This window comes from Paramisgurnus dabryanus, chromosome 8, assembly GCF_030506205.2.
Source record: "Paramisgurnus dabryanus chromosome 8, PD_genome_1.1, whole genome shotgun sequence".
In the NCBI taxonomy this organism is placed as follows: Eukaryota; Metazoa; Chordata; class Actinopteri; order Cypriniformes; family Cobitidae; genus Paramisgurnus; species Paramisgurnus dabryanus.
In genome coordinates, this window is record NC_133344.1 from 14,016,556 (window position 1) to 14,038,168 (window position 21,613).

The window sequence follows — 21,613 nt, forward strand, 5'->3', positions numbered from 1 at the left end:
GAGATAAAATCAGTCAATAACATTTGGTCAGAAAATGTGTGTTAATTTACAATTACTAATAATAATGATCGATTTTGAACTTACAGAACAGGATTTTCTCTGACTAAAATGCACAGGAGACAATAAACAATTAAAAAGGAAGTTAATAAATCATTTATTGTAAATTTATTTAAGCATTAGATCTGATTAGCATACGGTTACATTTTTATCTGCCAAATGACAAAAAAAGTATAAATTTATCTTTTCAGTAAACATAAATATCTAACTGGCACATAGATTAAAATGTTTTTACAGCAATGCCATAGAAGAACTATTATTGTTTAAACAAAGAACCATTCAGTCTAAGTTTCTTAAAAAAAAAAAAACATACATTAAGCCTTTTACGCTTAAATACTTTATATTTGCCTTCTATTACAAAATGATAGAAACACATAAAAAAACAAAACAATATGTAATAATTATTTTAAGCTGTGGAGGCCGCTATTATGTTTTGTGCATAGTGCATTCTGGGTCGATGACGTGGAATATATGTATACAAATATTTTGTGATGTATTTGTCGCGAAATATTACTACAGTTCACTATAATAAATACCATGGCATCTGTTATAGTTTTTCATCTGAGTTACTCTCACATGATGTTACTCTCTGGTTCATATTTTGCCTGAACAACGCTGATGTTTTTGTATTTTTAATGGCACTCAGCAGGGGCGTTGCTAGACATAAAGCTCTACTGGGGCACAGGCCCCCCATTTTTTGCTGACTTTTTTTTGAAAGCCTGCTGTGTGCAAGAGGTGTGCAACACTTCTATACAATGTCCTTTGCTTAACCCACTATTCTACAGTGCAACAGGTACTGCGAAAGATATATACAAGTGTATTCTTCATCATACCTAACATTATTAACATGTTTGGAGGCATAAATGGCATAACATGTTTGGAAATAATGACAGCAGAGAAATATTTTCTACATTATACAATGATAGCAATGATTAATAACTTGTTTTTACAAGAATATTTTAAGAAACCAGTCATTTTGTGACTGCTATACTAAATAATCTCAGTCATAGTTACTGCTAACTGTTATGTAAGTGTCCTAGAGTTAAAAATTAGTAAACTAAATATTAATTTCATATCTGAAAATACAGAACAATATAACACATACATCTGTTGATTTTCTCAGCAACAATGCAATTCTTTAGACTTGACAAGAGGTTTTCCTGAGATTATTCCTCTAATGTTTGAGACCTGACAGGGTCAGGATGTAGTTTGTCTAACCTCCCTTAAACGTTTCATCTCTCCTTTCTTCTTCTCTTTCCCTGCTTTGCACAAAACATTTCTGATGTACATCTACAGAAGCCAATAATGATCGAGTCAAAATAATATTAGCATTGTTATTTAGAAACTTACTTTACACTGTAAAACTTTTCACTGTAAATTTACAGTAAAATACTGGCAGCTGGGTTGCCAGCCGTTTACTGTATTTTTACAGAACCACTACTGTAAACAACATTTACAGTCTTGCACTGTAATTGTCAGATACAGTATAACGCTGTAATTTATTTATTTTTACAGTATACACTGTAAAATTTACACTGTAAATTTACATACAGGCAGCTATATTGCCAGCAAATTACTGTATTTTTACAGAACTATAATCCATTCTGTATTTTACTGATATGCCACTTTTAAATTAGGAATTTATATTATATGTGTAACAGTAACAATAGTCTCAAATGGAAATTAAATACATAATACACAAATACAAAATTCTTAGAATATAAAACTTTATTTTTTAAAAGCAAAGGCCATAAAATTTACATAAACATGTTTGCTGAAATGTCAGCTGTATGCATTACAATTAATAAACAGTTGACAGAACAGTTATGAATTATCAGAACATTAACAATCACGTGATCTTATTAACTTTCAAAGAATGGAAATGTTTCAAAATATTTTAAATGATGCAGAAAAAGAAAGTCAGGAGGGAAAATACATTAAAGGATTACTCTACTTTCTTAATAAAAAATCCGGATAATTTACTCACCCACATGTCATCCATAATGCTGATGTCTTTTTTTTGTTCAGTCAATAAGAAATTAAGTTTTTTAGGTAAAACACTCCATGCTTTTTCTCAATTTTAAAGACTTTATTGGACCTCAATAGTTTACAGATTAAATGCAGTTTAAAATTAGCTGTTTTGATGCATCTTTAAAGGGCTCTAAACGATCCCAACCAAGGCATAAGGATCTTATCTAGCAAACCATCATCATTTTTATTGAGAAAAATCAAAAATGAGTACTATAAATCCATAACTTCTCATCTTGCACTAGCCTTGTGTCCCACCAGCGCAATCTAACGTAATGCTTAAGCATGTTGAAAGGTCACACGTGATGCATGCAAAACTACCGCCCCAGTGTTTACAAGCGTGGAGAAAGAGGAACGTTCAGACGTTGTTGTATGTGGAATGATAACAATTAATGTCTTTATGTCAGTTTGTTGTTTAAAATGGTCTGCAAGTGTGTGTTTCACATTTGTGATACGTGACCTTTCGACATTCCTATGCATTACATGACGTCACGTTGGCGCATCACACGGCTAGTGCAAGATGTGAAGTTGTGGCTTAAAAGTGCATTTTTTTTTTTGCCGAAAGTTATGATTTTGCTGGTTAAGACCCTTATGCATCAGTTTGAATAGTTTAGAGTAGGGCTGCACGATAAATCACATGCGATAGTCATGCGCATCTCATCACCTGCTTTCAGATGGAGCAGCTTTTACTAGACAGAGACGTAGTTCACTGACAAGCAGGGCCATATCGCATACATATTATTAATGCAAATTTTGCCCTGATTGTCAGTGATCTATGGCTTTGTGTAGTACATGCCGCTCCATCTGAAAGCAGGTGATGGCGATTTACTAATCAAGGAACCGGCTTTACTGACAAGATGCGCAATGACAATCACATGCGATTTATCATGCAGCCCTAGTTTAGAGCCCTTTGAAGCTGTATGCACCCTTTTAAACTGCATTTAAACTGTAAACTGTTGAGGTCCATTAAAGTCCACTATATGGAGAAACATTCTGGAATGTGTTACTCAAAAAAACAAACAACATTTTTTTTTATTTCTTCTTGACTGAACAAAGAAACACATTAACGTTTTGGATGACTTAGGGGTAAGTAAATTATCAGGATTTTTTATTAAAGGAGTAGTCCACTTTAAAGATGGGGCCCATTGACTTACTTTTTCCCTACTATGAAACTCAATGGACCCCCATCTTTAAAGTGGACTACTCCTTTTAGAAAGTGGACTAATCCTTTACTGTATTTTCCCTCCTGACTTTCTTTTTTTTTGCATCATTTTAAAAGTGGATTAATTCTTTAACATAAGCATATTGGATGAAATGCCAGCTGTACGTTTGTATTTCAATTAACAGCACATCATTAACAATGTAGGAAACTTTATTTCCTTTTAATTCAACTACACTGGATAGTGGAAGTGTCTAAACAAAATTGCATTTAAAGTCTGTAAGTTTTCTAAGAAGAGTGGAAACCTGTGGATTCACTGTAGTGTTCTTTTTCCCTTTCTTCATCTTTGATCCACGTTCCAGGTTGATGTAGAGAAATCATCTGCAAGGCAAAAAACAAACAAGAACAATCATTATTATGTTGATTAAAAAAAATTAATAAGTCTTCTTATTTTACACAGTAATTAAAAAACAACAAATAAATCTGTATTAATAATTGTGCAATTTAATTGAATTATTTGGTTTAAACAGAAGTAATGGGGGAAGATCAATGTTCTGTTAAAAACAACAAATCACTGGTCAAAATGGAAATGTGACATTGCAAGCATAAAGGTGACATTGTTTTGTAAAGGTGTAAATCAAGTTGCAGGCATAAGAAAAAAGTTTGGCAACATTGAACTGCTAATCTTAAGTGTAATTCATGTCTTGTAAAACTTCATATTTAGGCTAAATAAATATAAACTGTATTCATCTGACCTCAGTTTTTCTGCATTTACACGTTTGGCATGGATTTTTGGGCTGAAATACTGCAAAAAGCATTGCAAGTTTTATGACGGTAAACACAAATGAAACACACAGAATTTTTTTTAGTGTGTAAAATAAACCAGTTTTTATAAAACAATTTCCTGAAATAACTCAATATCTACTGGGCTACCGGATACTGAGACAACTACTGCCGTTATTCAACCAATCATAAAAGAGAAAACAACGAGTCATTAAAAGCCTCATTTGATAGCCACGCCTTTCCACACGCTCTAGCAAGCTCAAATGAGTGAGAGAATTATGACAAAACTGTTAATTTCAGGTTATTTCAGGAAATAGTTTACCCTCTGTTAGGGTGGCCATTCGAACATGTTTTTGGATGTCATCAAGGTTTAATATTTCGGGTTTAATTTCAGAAAAGCAATCTTATGCATTCGACGTATGCATTCGAGCAACGCAACTTCCGGAGAACGCACCCAAAAACATGTTAGGGACGTGTCCAGCGGAACTGGCACGAATGGCCACCCTACCCTCAGTATGCAAAAAGTTATTTACACATTTAAAAGTGGTTTATTTTACACACCGAGACAGATTCTGCGCAATTAATTTGTATTTGTCGTTCATAAAATTGTGTTTGCAAACTTGCAATGCTTTTGGCAGTATTTCAGCACAAAAACCATGCCAAAAGTGTAAGCGGAGAAAAACTGAGGTCAGATGAATACAGTTCATACTTACTTATTTAATGTAAATATGAAGTTTCAGTTTTACGCTTTGCATCTTGATGCATATGGAAGGTTTTTTTGGTCTTTTTTAAATTAATTAATTAAATTATAAAATAATTAATAAAATTATAAAATAATTAATAAAATTATAAAATAATTAATTAAATTATAAAATAAAAAATAAAATTGCAAAATATGTCCCAAATTTGAAAATGAAATGCTGAAATAAAAATTAAAACATTATATTAAATTATTTCATTTTCATTTTTAACGTGATGAAGCATCATTCCGGCCAAATTGAAAAATTTAATTAAATTGATGATTTGACATTTCATTTTCAATATAATCTTGAGTCAAGACTGACAATATTAAAATAAAAAGGCAAGCTTGAAAAGGAATCTTTAAATACATTTTTTAAAAGGCTTTTTATTCATGCCCAAGCAATAATAGGGACAAAATTAAAATGTAAAGTTCAGTTTTAATTTCATGTTCTGTTTTTCTTTTTCATTTTCGTTTTAATTTTCGTGTTCATCTTTATTTTCAACTTGTATGCAAATTCAATGTTAGTCAGTGGGTGGGGCTTACTTGCTTAAAACAAGGGGATTGGCTGAAGCAGTGTTCAGTGTTGCCAACTCAGTGACTGTGTTGCTTGCCAACTTAGCGACCTTATTGCTACATCTAGCGACTTTTAGACTCATTTAGCCAAACTTAGCGACTGTTTGGATGAATATTAGCTTCACATCTGTACAGATAGGCTACTGTGTTGATTGTACTGGCCAACGAGTGCCGGGTGGCGCTGTCACGGTGAAATGTGCCCTCTGTGCATGGAGCAACATTTAGACTGTACGAGCTGACGTGTGTATGAGATTCGAGTACATTGTTTACATTTCAAAGGAGGAACAAACATTAAAAGAGGCTGGTCCGCTGTTATGTATATGCGTATTTTCACACATCTGATCCGATGAGGCGTCAGTTCAATGAATTGCAGACATACACAAACAGTCACTTACTTTTAAATGAACATTATCTGTGCTGTTTGTACCACCCCACAAGTATCACCCCTATGTGAGTCTTTTGGGGTCTACTCTGTACACTGCACTGGACACAACATAGGCTGCAGTTCTGCCCATAGCTGAAGCGTGAAAGACGAGCTACGCACATAAATGGGGTGCGGTGATGTCACGGCATAAAGAAATGCATATTATTTCATGTTGTTATTGCTAATATAATTTGTTGTTTTAATAATATATAAGATTACTGCTTTCCTGGGGTGGGTTGTTGTGCTGTATACCGCGTGATTTTGTTGCTTCTTCACCGCGGTAAAACAAAATCCGTACGGTCACAGCCCACAAATCAGCGTTACAAATCAGGACCACTTACAAATATGCAGGGTTTAAAACTGGGCCGAAGCTGAACCCCGTCACAATGGCTGAAGTCTGCTCCGGTGTGCCCGCTGCAAAAGTAAGTTACTGGTCGCTGTGTATGTCCATTCTCATGAAATGCATACAAATAACACGCAGTGTGATTATAGTGCTATACGGCAAATTTCAATTTTGAGAGCATATGATACACCAGTCCTTCCCAGATTTCGGCGCATGTATTGCACGATTATCACACTGCGTGATACTATGTGTATGCATATGAGAATGACTGACGCCTCACCGCCTAAATGTTGCGTTGCCCAGCTCCATGCACAGAGGGTAGACGCACATTTCACCGTGACAGCACCACCCGGCACTCGTTGGCCAGTACAATCAACACAGTAGCCTATCTGTACAGATGTGAAGCTAAGATTCATCCAAACAGTCGCTAAGTTTGGCTAAATGAGTCTAAAAGTCGCTAGATGTAGCAATAAGGTCGCTAAGTTGGCAAGGAACACAGTCACTGAGTTGGCAACACTGAACACTGCTTCAGCCAATCCCCTTTTTTTAAGCAAGTAAGCCCCACCCACTGACTAACATTGAATTTGCATACAAGTTGAAAATAAAAATGAACACGAAAATTAAAACGAAAATGAAAAAGAAAAACAGAACTTAAAATTAAAACTGAACTTTGCATTTTAATTTTGTCCCTATTATTGCTTGGGCATGAATAAAAAGCCTTTTAAAAAATGTATTTACAGATTCCTTTTCAAGCTTGCCTTTTTATTTTAATTTTGTCAGTCTTGACTCAAGATTATATTGAAAATGAAATGTCAAATCATCAATTTAATTAAATTTTTCAATTTGGCCGGAATGATGCTTCATCACATTAAAAATGAAAATGAAATAATTTTATATAATGTTTTAATTTTAATTTTAGCATTTCATTTTCAAATTTGGGACATATTTTGCGATTTTATTTTTTATTTTATAATTTAATTAATTATTTTATTATTTAATCAATTATTTTATAATTTAATTAATTATTTTATAATTTAATTAATTATTTTATAATTTAATTAATTAATTTAAAAAAGACCAAAAAAACCTTCCATAGATGCAGACCTTCACAATATGTAAAAAAAAAATAATTTTAACATATGAATGGGAAATGTGCATCTAACCTCTGAACAAACCCAAGGGTGCATGCCACCGCTTCCAGATCCTGGAGGTTAAAATTGTAGAATGAGGCAAATCTGAGCGTTGCAAGACCAGAGACAAAGTTGCGCTGCTCTCCTTCACACACAACCTGACCGTCCATGCTCAACATCCAGCGCTGGTTGCTTAGAGACAGACCTGAAATCGACCAAAACAAAAAAGATAAAATATTTAAAATAAAATTTGTTTCTATTTTTGTGATGTTATTAAGCCATTTACAAATATAACTATTAAACATAACTTGAGCTCAACCGATGCAGATATTAGGTTAAAATGTGTATATTACAGGACAAATACTACAGTATATTGTACTGGTACTGTATACAGTACCAGGCCAAAGTTTGGACATGGGAAGTAAGTTCAAACTTTTGAGTGGTACTGTATATAGAAGTATATTACATATATATACTATAAATCACCAAATTTGAGTGATAATTGCAAAAATACGTTAATCAAACACTTTTAAATGACGTGACAAAGAAGGAGGTGGGGGTTACAATTTAACTAAACTTTAATATCTGAGATAAGTCTGACATCATTTCACTTATAACTTTAAAATACAAATAAAACTATATTTGTGATGAATGTAGGCTACAACCACAACGTTTTCATATCAAAGTAACTTAACTTGGTGTATATTTGAGAACAAGCTGAAATGTTTAGTTCTTTACGTGTATTACAAGCTAACTTAAGCTAAATCACAACGCACCGACAGACAGCAACATTGTGTTGTTTTAGGGCAATTCACATTATCATGTTTAGTCGTCAAAAACGAAAGAATTAACAGACAGATAAGTTACAAAAACATCTTTATCAACGTGTCGTGTGCTGTCTGTTAAGAGTTTAGCAAGTTAGCGTAACTTGTGGAGTCAGTGACAACAACGCAGCTCCTAAAAATAGCCAACTCGTGCAAACCGTTCAGAAATGCAATCGAATAAAACAAGTGTCTTACCGTGTCAATGATGCACAGTCAGTCAATCTTCGTTTATCTTCATCACAGACACATTGTATTCTCCCCGTCTTCTTGCTGCATAATCCTCTCATTTCTGCCGCGTCGTCGTGTAACTTTTAATTGTTCCGTGCACGTTTTCACATCACAGGCAGCTAGATTAAAAGTTGAACGCGTTGTCTTCATATCGTCGTTGTTTATAACCAATCCTAAATAAAGGGCGTCCGAACTTCCGAAGCACTAGCTCTGCTTACATTCAAATATTGAGCGCGAAGGAAATCAATCCCACAATGCAATGCTTTTACAGTATTATTCTGTATTACGAATTTTGCATGCTGAAAACAGGACAATTCTGTACATTTACAGACATTCTGTAAATATTTTGTAAATATACAGTCTAACACTGTTTTTTGAAAATACAGTACAATACTGTTAGAAATTCGCTGTAAATTTACAGAAAAGTTTTACAGTGTAGTTTCGTTATGCTTTCATAAGCACTCGCGTGGCGTCACCTTTTGAATGCGGTTGTGCGCGGTGAACGCAAACGCGCACGGCCATGGATACGTGCGTGCACGCGTCAATGCGAATGCTTCGTCGCCTTTACAAGCCTAAATTGAGTAACTACTTTGCATAAAGATCCGTTTTTGCCGCGATTGTCTTTGAAAAGGATTGCACTAGTTAACTGCTAAAATTTAAACTTGAGATTTACACCGGGGCACAAAAGATTTACACTGGGGCACGTGCCCCAGTAAAAGGGGTCTAGCGACGCCCCTGGCACTCAGGTGTCAAGACCACACACCACCTACTGTCTGTGTGCATTCATAACTCTCATTTTGAAGACTTGTTTACCTCGTTTACCTCACTGTAGCATTTAGAAAACGGGTTTTGTTTGCAACCTGTTACGTTGTCATGTATTGTGGTGCAAACAAAATGGTGGCCTCTGAGTGAAAACAAAGTTTTTTATTTCACTGCTAAAAAACTACGTTATTTTGTGTATTTGGTAAAATACGATGTGTTCATGTAGTTTATGGTTAAAAAACACATTCTTTTCTACATACCGTACATTTTTGTAGCTCCAGATTTCACTCTTTTCCTGAAACGCAGGGATTTGAAAAGCTCTGTGTCCCTAATTGGCTGGCTAATCTGTACCTTGTGATTGGCCTGAATACCTCTGACGTCAGCCGGAAATGTGACTCTCCTTACCATGTTTGAAAGATTCGCTCACAATGCAATGCTAACAGGAGTTAACTTACAAGCTGTGAGTCCAAAGCGGGAGGAATTATGATAATGTCGATCTTTACTACTTCACCAATCCCAGGAAGTAAACTGTTGCCTACAATCCGTGTGTTTGTTATAGTCCAAGAAAATAGATTTACTTTGGAGACGATAACTTGCAACATCATTTAATTTGGGGTATGCACCTTTTGCATATCGTTAACGTACTAATACACACTTACACACCTTAGGAAAATGTAAAATGAATCGGACAATAGGTGCTCATTAAAACTAACAATTTCACATTCCTATAGCCAATTCCAAGAGTGGAAATGAAAAGAGAAGCACAACAGTCAAGTTGTACAAGTAAAAGTCACTTTACTGTGGTAAACAACTTATTTTTGTCACTGTACATGTTGTTAAAGATACAAAATGGTCACTGAGGAGCACACAACACTTCAAAATATAGTCAACATTTAGTTGTCCTATGACAAGAGCTACTTGTTTAGACTTGTTGTTCTTATGTGCTCCGCAATCTTATGATAACTTTGTATAAAAACTGTGTGACATAGTCTACAAGTCTACTACCTTTAATTTATATGTTACATGGTTTATTTTGATAGTGTGCCACAAAATCAAAATTGAACACCACAAATATATGTGTGCACATTGCATTTATCACTATACCTGTCTCACATGACAGTTTCTACAAACACCTGTGACAGTAATTGACGCACTCCACTAAATTATAAAAATGCTGTGCATGCGGATGTGCGCGTCACGAATGTGCCGCCACAAACTGCAAAGAAAACACTTTATGGTAGAGAAATATTGAGTCCCACTAAACACAGGACGTCGGATAGACGTGCAGATCATGTCTATATTGGGTCCGTCGGTCCATGACCAATTCTGGACATCTATTCGACGTCCAAACTAGGTCCACTATTTGGACGTCCCACCATGACCCTATTTGGACGTCATATTGACGGGCAACATTTGACGTTTAAACTGGGTAATTTTTTGGACGTCATTTGGACGTCTATGACAGGCCTATGTCTATATTACATGATTAGGCCTATAAAAATTTGTTTATTTACAAATATCAGCATTATTGTACCAACATGATAAATACATACAAATAGTCTATATTATTATTACAGTACTGTTTTTTCTGCTTTCTTGAATTACATACAAATTCATCTATATGTACCATTAAAAATATGTAATTAAATGTGTAGTTCATTATATTAAAAGTATATGACCATACTAACAATTTAACATGAAAATATTCTCATATATGTTGAGTTCATGATATGAATTCCACAGCCGGGTTCGAATCCCACTGCCGGTAGGAAATTTCTGAAGGGTTGTGGTGCGGTGGATGGGTGAAGTGCAGAGGCAATCATGTCTTTTCGCTTTTTTCATGTCTCTTTTCCTTACACGGCGGTCCTACAGTTGTTAACATTTTTAGACAAGCAGAACACGTCAAAAAAAAGACGTTGCCTGGTGTTACAAAACAACCCCTTTTATGGACCGGATTCGGACGTCCAAAAATTACATGAAAAAGACGTAATTCCGACGTCACTTTGCGCAGTGGGGTGTTTTATCTTAAGATTTTTATAAATGTTTTATATGGTTTACTTTGAATGTGTTTTATGGTTAAGGTCTAAATTAATGAGGTTGTCTCTCTGTTGCTTGCACATGGGTGTGTTTTTCCACAGCTAAGGGTTGATGGGGAACGTGTGACCTTGGTGAGAATAGCAAGATAGCTTTATGATGCATTAGAAAACAAAGGCACTGTGTTTTACCAGCAATGGCTGTCTTTTTGTGTAGCAAATTAAAGGTCGCAAAGATACAGGCACAGTACAAACAGATTGTTTTGAATGGGAGGGCTACTAAAACTGAGGCACTATTTAAATAACTAAAAAACTCAGAACGGGGTCATTGTCATTTTGTCATTTGGTCATTTGATCTTGGTCATTGTCATTATCATTTTACCAATGCAGGTGTACACTCTATGACCAGTATTGTGTTTCAAGCTGTGTTGCACAATCTTTAATAAAATATGTTAAAGAGAATTTTACATCTCAACCGTCTCTGATTCTCCTGAAGAAAATCCACGACAACTTCTATGGTGTTCCTGATTCTCAGCCTGTGGATGTTTTCCCACTAAAAAGGATTTTGGGAACTTACAACAAAGCACAGATGACAACAGGTCTGCTTGAGAAAGCACGAAGGTAAAGCTCTTGCATATTTTTACGTTATGTTTAGTATTAGCTCAGCTCGCTTGGAACCCCAACCGTGTTGGTACTAGAAAAAAGTATCAGGTACTACGTACTGTACCCAGTGGGAAAAAAAACAAAAGTAAGCTGACCCGACCCAACCCGTGGGGTACTATGCTTTGGAAAAGCGTCATTTGTTGCGTAAGGAGAGGAAAAGCAATGAGCAACTGTGTTTCACCTCCACGGTCTGGGTGGAACATCTCTATTTTTCTGCACTAAACAAGTACATTTTGCCCATATATTTTCAGAGCTGATATACAAAATGTTATAGAATAATAAATTAACAAAAACACAATTTAGACAAAAAATATATTCTAATTATATTGTATACAAATTCCCAGAACGTATCACATTTTAGTACAGTACCAGTCAAAGGTTTTAACACCCTCCCCCATACAGTATATGCATAAACAGAAAATAGGTCTAATTGAATTAATAAAAACGAATAAAATTATAACAATTTTAATAAAAAAACATTATTATTTTTTTAAATCATTCAACAGATTAAGCCATAACCGCACTTCCATCTATTGGACTGCGAAAATATATTAACTTGGTTCTTGGTAAAAAAAAAATGGTTCTTCTATGCCAATATGATGCACTTTTATTTTTAAGAGTGTAGACAGATACTTTAATCTACTATAATACTTTGCAAAAATATTTTATAAAACAAATTTACAGTTTGAGAGACTGACTGTGTTAAAATGCACAATACCTCTTTGGTGATGGTATTCGGGATTTAGAGAAAGTCTTGACTGCCACGGCTGCATACAGCTCATTTGACCTATGAACAAATTAACACATTAATATCAGAATAAGAAAGGTGAAGTGTGATTTTGCATGTTTTTATGATCAGACTTATGTAAATGATAAGGTTGCTTAGGCCTAGAGCGGTTTCTAGGCAGGTTCACATAACTTAACTTTAATTCACACCAACTATATAAATATATATAGCTTACCAAAGCCGAAGTGATGCTGTCTTGCTCTCACACATAAGACATGTTCAGTCATTAGCACACACTATATGTGATTATATTTTCATACTAAACTTTTCATGACTGTTTTATAAAGTGATCATCATGCAGCACACAAAATGACTTCATTAAAAATTATTTTACATTTAAAATTTTGTGCAAGTAAATGCTAAAATTAACATGAACTAGCTATGCTAAACGAGTATTGTTCAGTGTAGTTCAGGTTAGGTAATGCATTAACTAATACAACTTTATTGTAACTATGTTTTGATATCTGCAAACTTTATGCTGCAGAGTTCCCTAAAGTGAGATTGTCAGCATTAAGTTGTATATGTTGTCCTTCTCTGTATTTTAAAACTCCAAATACACCACACGCAACACACTTTAGAAATTTACACCCACACCCATCCGTTAAGTTTGTAGCTTGTCTGGATCGGACCACACGGGCCAGCCTTCGCTCCCCACTTGCATCAATGAGCCTTGGCCGCCCATGACCCTGTCGCCAGTTCACTGCTTTTCCCTCCTTGGATCACTTTTGATAGATAGATACTGACCACTGTAGACCGGGAACAGCCCACAAGAGCTACAGTTTTGTATATGCTCTGACACAGTCGTCTAGCCATCACAATTTGGCCCTTCAAAGTAGCTAAGCTCCTTATGCATGCCCATTTTTCCTGCTTCTAACACATCAACTTTGAGGACAGGTTTCAGGAAAAGTGCAGGAAAAATGAGTGTCTGCAGAGGTTTTCCCGGTCTGCAGTGGTCAGTACCAGTACCCATCAGTGATCCACATTTTTTTTATGAATGTATTATTTAGCGACTACACACAGACAGACAGACATATATTTGAACACAATTTGGTTTACATCTACATATAATTATACATTACATTTTAAAAAATGCATATTGTACTTTTGATTAGGCTGTGATTCTTGTGGATTAGCAGATGAAGACCTACAAATAATATTGACAGTGTTATATGATCGTACGGAAAGCTATACAAGCTCAACAAAACTACACAATGTCAAAATATGAATACTTAATAGGCTTTATGCCCAGCTGCACTACTTCCTGAATTTCAGCCAGCTCCTTGTTTCCTGTCTGCCATTATTGAACAAACTGATTAATCCATGTGTGGCTGATTATTTTTGTTGTTACTACTGAGGTCAGGCACACCAGGATTAATCAGTTTGTTTGTGACTACTGAGGTCAGGCACACCTGGATCAATCAGTTTGTCCAATAATGGCAGACATGAAACAAGGAGCTGGCTGAAGTTCAGGAAGTAGTGCAGCTGGGCATAAAGCCTATTCAGACTTTTCCTAAGTATAACTGTGATATAACACACAAGTACCTTTTACACTTCTTGTATATGATGACTCCAGCAAATATGCAAATGAGAAGAAAGGCAAATGAGGGGGCTACAATGTAAATCCCAATTGTCTTCAAGTCAAAGGTCATCACATCGGGTTCATTCTGGAAAACAGCTAAAGGAAGTGGAAGAATGAAGTCATTTATGCGTCATCATGATGTATATATCATGTAAACAGCTATAGGACGTGAAATACATACATTTATTCTGTACTGAAGTCACTGGTCTTGGAGATTCTGTAAACGAATCTGCAGAAAAAAAACGATAAGTGAAAAGACACAGAGGAATCACACACACACACTAAAGAAAGTGAAAGATGAAGTAATCTTATGGTCATTATATTAGAATGTGCAGGGCAAAAACTAACACAGGGTTAGTTGTAACATGGACTGTTTACAGGTTGAGCGTTTTGATTTTCCGTATTTTTTTTCTCGCTACCAAAAGACAATCTCCCGCAAATTATTGGAAATGTATAATGTTTTTCCAGAGAGTTATTGATGAACGAGTGTTTTGTTGGTTTGCAAGTAAATTTTTTCATCATATGTTATTTTCGGTTTCTAAGTTGGGTGTGTAAGATACCAAATCCAATGCTATGTCATATTAATCAGTGTTTTGTTGACTAAAACAGAGCATCGTTTGAAATATGTCTGCAGGTCTTAGCAATTTTTTGACGGGCTTGAAAATATTTGACCCAGCGGGGTTAATTGTAACGCTGTGTTACAACTAACCCCTCAGCACTTACAATATGAAAACTGCTAACGTTAGCGCAATTATTGCCGTTGTTTTAAATAGGCTACACACGAATGATTGCTGGCTACCAACAAAACAAATGTGTCTGTCTTATCAAAAACCGTGTGTCAAATTTATATTGATTGAATAAGGTCACATCAAAGATTGAAATCATAATGAAATGAATGGCTAAAATCAGACTTTGATGCTCATTATCTCAGAATTTGATTTTGAAACTGTAGTATGGTTATTACAGACTGGGTCACATATAAAAAAAATGTTTTGTCATAATTGTGCTGCCTTTTTCTCACATATTTGGACATTTGTATCCATTTATAATTGAAGTATTGTTAGGAAAGGGCTGGATGAATGAATACAGTGTGGATACCTGTCTATTATAGACAGATATATAAACAATATCCACTTCAAGTATATAGACAATATTTGCCTGCAAACTTAATTTTAAGCAAGTGTTACAACTAACCCCCTGCCAGTTACAATTAACCACACCTATGGGGTAAGTTGTAACGTTTGCACTTCTGTCACCTTTGGTGTAATTGTCCAAGAATGGTAAATACTAGAAACAAACTTCAAATGTTCATTTGTAGCAGAGATGTGTGTGTTGCTTTTATTAAAATATAATTAATCAAATATCATATCAAATATCAAATATAACTCAAATATTTTTTTTATGATTGAGCCAAAACCAAAAAGCGTTAGGTTGTGCCCCGCTCTCCCCATATATCATGTACAGTACAGGTAAGTAGCTACAGGACAAATGTGAAACACGTACATTTATTCTGGACTGGAGTCACTGGTTTTGGAGGATCTGTAAAAGAATATGAAGACAAAAATCTATAACTGATAAGACACAGAGGAATCGCACACACTAAAGGAAGTGAAAGATAAAGTAATTTATTGGTCATTATGATGTATATATCATGTGAATAACTACAGGACAAATGTGAAACACATACATTTATTCTGGACTGGAGTCACTGGTTTTGGAGGCTCTGTAAAAGAATCTGCAGACAAAAATATATAAATGACAAGACACAGAGAAATCGCACACATTGTGTATGATGTCTTGAAATCACTCACGTTGTACATGTAAGTCGACAGATGCTGTGATTTTCTGTCCAGAAATATTTGTACTGCAGATTAATTTCTTCCCATCGTCTTTCTTTGCCCCAAGGAAGGTTATGGTGGAAAAGGTGGCCCATTCAAACCCTGTAAGTTGTTTCTTTCCATCTTTGACCGGCATATTCTCATAGTTCCAGGAGAGAATTGGAGGATTCTTCAGGCAGGAATGATGGACGGTACAAGTGAAGGTCTTTGGAACACCCTCTATGATATCTGCTGCCAGTTCAGGCTGAATGGTTATACTAGAATGGACACCTGAAATTAAAATTATAAACAGTTGGCACAAACATCAAACATGATTTAAAGCTATATTTAAATGAATGTACAGATGTGGCCTTTAAAAATGCGTGTCTTAGAGAGTATCCCGGCATTCTCCAGGATTCTGCAGAATGGGGGATTATCTTTCCAGCGCAGGATATAACGAACCTGTAGATGGCATTCATGTTTCATGTAGGCTGTACTGACGACAATATGTGTGATCGACTTCATGCTGAGCATACTGTATGATATTAAGGTAACTTGACAGGGATTCTCAGTGCTCTGGAAGTCATACACATTCATACTTTTTGCCAAACATTTGGTTGGCGAAGATGTCTTTTGCCAGTGACATAAACAGTCACATATTCTTCATCAAAATCTGACTCAAAAGCGCATTATTTGTCTTATTTAGTTATGTGCACTTAGAAGAGATGTGTTGTACAACAGAGTCTTATCACAAACTAGTAATTTGCGAAGCCCTTTGAAGAGACCGAGCGCATTCACGCAATTTCATTAACTAATTTATCTTATTTTACATTTAGTTCTTTTACTTTTTACGTTTCCTTATATACATTTTTACAAATAGTTAAATGTTCATTGTCTTTAAATTAATTGTGAAACTGACTGTATCAGACGGATAAAACAGATGCAAGTATAGATGTATGCTTTTGAATGCATTTAATTTTTTTAACTTACATTTTGCACTTTGTGATTTTGTAGCTCTTGTTGTTATGCCTCCATGATGTGTTACAGTACACTCAATATCTGAGCGTTCAGCCTTCACAACACCGGTGCGTGTCCGAGTGGCTTTCCATTGACCATTTTCCATACGGACATCATCTACATTATCAGATCCTTCAATACCCTTCAGAGTGATGTTTGGTTTGCTGTATGGACAGGTGTGTAAGGTGTAACACGCTACTGTAATGCTGTCACCGGTCTTTAAACCTCCAGAAATATTAATGATGGGCTGTGGTGGATTTGCTACAGCAGGGAAAAATGGTACAGTTAGGCAACCGATGATACAGCTGTAATGACACTTAAAACAAAAAAATATTAAATTAAAAGAACATGTGTAGTTTCTACGTACTGTAAACAATAATTGTGGACGTGACATCATAAAACTCATAGGTGCGCCACCCAATATTTTCTGGGTCAATCCATGCATATAATTTTTCTCCACTGTGGGATGGTTCTACACTTTTGATCAGCAGACTACAATCCCGATCTGAGTTTGTATGCCTATATATGTCAGTTTGTCCTCTGAACTTGTCAATAACATAGTCTGGATACAAGGGATCATACACTAAAGGGTAGGCTTTTGACACCCACTGATACCATACAACTCTAAGTGGGTTAGTTGGTGGGTATAAAGTGTAAGAGTAAGAGCACGGTATAACCAGACAGGAACCTTTGAGGCCATGAATTTCTGTTGGCATTCTCACTTCCCATGCCAAAGTCTCATACAGCAGAACACCTGTGAGAACATTAGATAATATTAATGTATTAATGTGTGTCAGTTAAACCTGACAATTTAACATTAAGAAGAGATTGACACAATAAACAAGTTCATTGGTTTTATTTTCAGGGAAGGCACGGTAAGGACTATGGAAGATATTTTATCATATGCATACAAATAAAACAAATGAAATTTTTAACGAAGTTCAAGAGAAGCACGATCATGTAATCCAACCAACCAGGTCTCTATAAAGCCATCCATCACCTTATAAAGTCATAAACTTATGGTTTAAGTTTGCAATTAATATATTGGATTAATTTCAGGTCAAAAGTAACCTGCAATAAGTTTACTGCTCAGTTTATAGTGGATTAGTTATATAAATACATGTATATAAAGTGTCCTCTGACAAAATATCTTGCTCTATAAAATGCATGAATAGAAGTAAAGTGACACAGTACCTTGAAACAGAAGATATATCAGTCCTTTCATCTCTGGATCACAATGCTTCCTCTTATATAAAAAAAAACAAACTGCAAACAGGCTCAAATGTTAAAAACATTTCAGAATATCCTGAACACAACATGCAGAACTATATAACAGTGCACATCTCATGACTTTCACCAGTTTACCACCTAAAGTGTTTTTCACAATTGTACCCATTATGGGTTTTTTGGGTGAAGCTCTTTACCATTAGAAAACAAGAAGTGAACGGGTACAAAAAGTTTGTTTCTTTTTAACAATTAAATGTAATATTCACTTCCATGTTTCAACCTTACCCTCTCAGCCCCTGCTTTAACAAGTGGACTGGATGAGAACCAACTGAAAGAAAATAAAAAAGGGAAAGTATAAAAAGAGTTATAAATCCTTTTTCCGGTTCAGCAGAAGAAAGAATGATGTGTTTTTTTCATAAGTTTCAAAGTTTAAAGTTAAAGTTTTTGAAAAACAAAATATGGCTGTAGATTTAGGCTTGGGTGATAAAGATGTCCTTTTGGATGTATTTACAACAAGAAATTGTATGCAAATTACAATAGTTGAAATGTTTCAGATGAGAAAAATGCGAGCTTTTAATAGCATGCAAGCACTCCTATGTCAGCAGTTCCCAAGTCAAGAACAGGTTATAACAGTTCACATGTCACCAGTACGCAAAACTGCAGACGTGTTTTTGCCAGACACATGCACATGTAGAGCATAATGAAAAAAGAAGAAAGTAGTGTAAAAGGTCAACTATATTCTGTGCTGAATGCTGCTTAAATTTTAATGGCAGGTGACCTTAAATGTTTTTTTTACTACGGTACAGTATTGTGGTATGTTATGCATATGTAGCTAAATATTTTTTGGTGATTTATGGTAAAGCCAGAGATAATTTTCCACAGTGATGACAAATAGAGTTAACAACAACAACATATACATTTGGGTGGAGCCAGCCAGGACCTAAATTAGGGGATGAAATGTAAGTTTCTTTGATAATAACAAATAAAGCTTATTAAAAATATGGATACTACCACCCCTTTTTTTGCCACCCCAGTTTTAAAAGTCTAGCTCCGCCACTGTATTGAATGCCGATGCGAGATGGCGGCGCTACCGGAAGGTAGTTATTTACGTTAATAAAGTTTTAAATATGGATATTTATACAACAACACGGCGCGGATTACCCTCAGAAGACCTTTGTTTATCATCCTGGAGCCGTTTGGATTTATTTTGTGAAGGATGGACACACTTTTTTTGGACTTGAAGGTCGTGGACCCCGTAACTTCACATTTAATTAACTGAAAGATCTAAAACATTTTCTAAAATATCCGAAAATGTGTTTGTCTGAAAAACGATGGACATATGCAACTCGGACAGCTTGGGGGTGAGTAAATCATGGGTTTAATATAATTTTTGGCCGAACTATCCCTTTAAAGGTAGCTTCTCTGTTGGGTCAGGCCACAAAGGCCAGCCTTTGCTCCCACTTGCATTAATGAGCCTTGCTTTTCCTTCCTTGGATCACTTTTGATAGGTTACACTGGGTTATGCGACAGGTGAATGATGAAAATTTTAAATGTAAAATGAAATCTAACTCTATCTAACCCTTGTGAAGATCATCTTTCTCCATTGTCCTTTTCATCATCAATTAGATTAGTGATTAGTATACAGGTGATGTGGATCATTAAGGTAGAGTGAGTGAGGAGCCTGGCGAATCTGTAACAGTACCCCCCTCACGGTCCACTCCTAAGGGCTGTTGGTACTTCCAACACTGAGGTTGCCAAACTCTGCCACGGGGAGCGGGTTTCTCTGCGTGGGCAGTGTGGAACTCACTTAACAGTTCTGGGTCCAAGATGTCGTCTCTAGGGACCCAGGAATGTTCCTCAGGTCCAAATTCTCCCAATCGACAAGGTATTCTAGCTGTCCACCTTGGCATCTGGAGTCCAGTAACTTCAGCACGGTGTACACTCCAATATCTTCTTGGGGGGGAATCTTCACCTGGCTCTGTGGAGAGGGAGAAACAGGTGGTTTGAATTGTGAAACATGAAAAATAGGGTGAATCCAATAGTTAGGAGGGAGCAGAAAATCGAATGCTACCTGATTGACCTTCTTAATTATAGTGAATGGGCTGATGTATCTGGGACTCAGTTTCTTGCAGGGGGACACATCCCCTCTCTAAGCCTATGGTGTCATCATAAGCTGATAGCTTTAACCTTAACACCGGTTTCAGTACTTTATGGTAGGTGGTGATAAGGGCTTGTTCAGGCCAACCACTAGCGGCTGCTAGCGTGCAAAACTTAAGTGAATACTCGGCAGCAGAAAACTTTCCTTGTTTAAGATGGTCCCGCAAACAGTAGAAGCACCAGCTGAAATACCAAATACCTCTTGAAAATAATCCATGAAGTCCTGGATGGTATGAACAGTTAATCTGTTTTGCTGCCAGAAGGATTCACCCCACCATAATGCCTTTCTGGTGAGTAAAAATATGATAACTGCTATCTTGCCACGATCTGTGGGGAAAGGGTTAAGTTGCATTTCGAAGATTAAAGAACAATGCAAAAGAAAACCTTCACATTTCTCCACCAAGCCAGAATAGGGCAACGGGTTAGTCATGAGTGTGGTAGCATGGTTCTGTGCTGTGACTCGTGTTTTGGAAGTGCGAAGTAGTGCCTGGCATAGTGTGTACACCTGAAATGGGTCTGCAGGGGCTGTTGACATATTTATGGTTTATCGTCCAGTCTTTTGTTATGGTAGACCGGTGGATATATGACAACGCAATACAACCAAATGGGTATTTATTAAAACATATAACAGAGCGCCTGCAGATGAGATGGATAATGAAGTATAGCAGATTGTAATGGTATTGATAACAGGCAACTCCAACACAAACAACACATAACACCAATAAAACCAGACAGTAATCCAAATTTTGCACTTTTTTATCTTGTCTCTAGCTGTGCTACCAGAAACTCTACTAAAGACAAAAACTTTTATTAATATTTTATTAAATATCCTCTAGAGGGCAGCACACATTTGAGCTCCAAAAGTGGTCACTGGGAAAGTACCCTTTCAAAAAGTAAACCTTTGTCCTAAATTAGCATTCAAAGGTACATATCAGGACCTAATGGTATTTATTAGAAAGGGCACTGTCCTAGTGGCACGTTTCCTAGCTTGCAAAAATAAAGACCCTCCAGGCATTAGTATTGTCATTTCTTAAATAATAACAATATATTATAAAGATACTTTGATTAAAAAAAATGTGTCTACTGCAAGGGGAAGAAACTAAATTGCTATTGGGTGAATTATTCCTGAAAAGTTGTTTACTTAGCTAACTTGCTCATTAGAACTAAAAAAGCCAGAAAAAGATCCAAATGCCAAACAAATTAGACAAAGTTAGAGTACACTCTAAAAACAAACGGTGCTATATAGCACCAAAAGTGGTTCTTTGCTCGTAATCATAGAA

General features: G+C 35.9%; 1 protein-coding gene and 1 long non-coding RNA gene across 2 annotated transcripts; both read right to left on the reverse strand.

The window, feature by feature from the left end:
* Nucleotides 1–2,193: 2,193 nt before the first annotated feature.
* Nucleotides 2,194–8,685, reverse strand: LOC135770348 (uncharacterized). Its single transcript, XR_010542598.2, has 3 exons — nt 8,259–8,685; nt 7,273–7,444; nt 2,194–3,625 (listed from the first exon to the last, which is right to left on the reverse strand). It is a non-coding gene; the product is annotated as an uncharacterized lncRNA (long non-coding RNA).
* Nucleotides 8,686–15,820: 7,135 nt separating this feature from the next.
* On the reverse strand, nt 15,821–20,685 carry LOC141282503 (sialoadhesin-like). The gene is made up of 8 exons (XM_073815559.1): nt 20,533–20,685; nt 20,021–20,154; nt 18,462–18,504; nt 18,144–18,195; nt 17,317–17,703; nt 16,923–17,210; nt 15,934–16,223; nt 15,821–15,850 (listed from the first exon to the last, which is right to left on the reverse strand). Exons 1-8 carry the CDS (start codon nt 20,683–20,685, stop codon nt 15,821–15,823), a joined length of 1,377 nt encoding a protein of 458 aa, XP_073671660.1.
* Between the last annotated feature and the right edge of the window lie 928 nt (nt 20,686–21,613).

Coding starts and splice junctions, on each gene's coding strand:
- LOC141282503 (XM_073815559.1), bottom strand. CDS start 20,685: ATGCAACTTAACCCTTTCCCCACAGATCGTGGCAAGATAGCAGTTATC. Junction 17,704..18,143: donor GATATATCTTCTGTTTCAAG/GTACTGTGTCAC, acceptor ATGTTCTCACAG/GTGTTCTGCTGTATGAGACT. Junction 17,211..17,316: donor GTCCACAATTATTGTTTACA/GTACGTAGAAAC, acceptor TCCCTGCTGTAG/CAAATCCACCACAGCCCATC.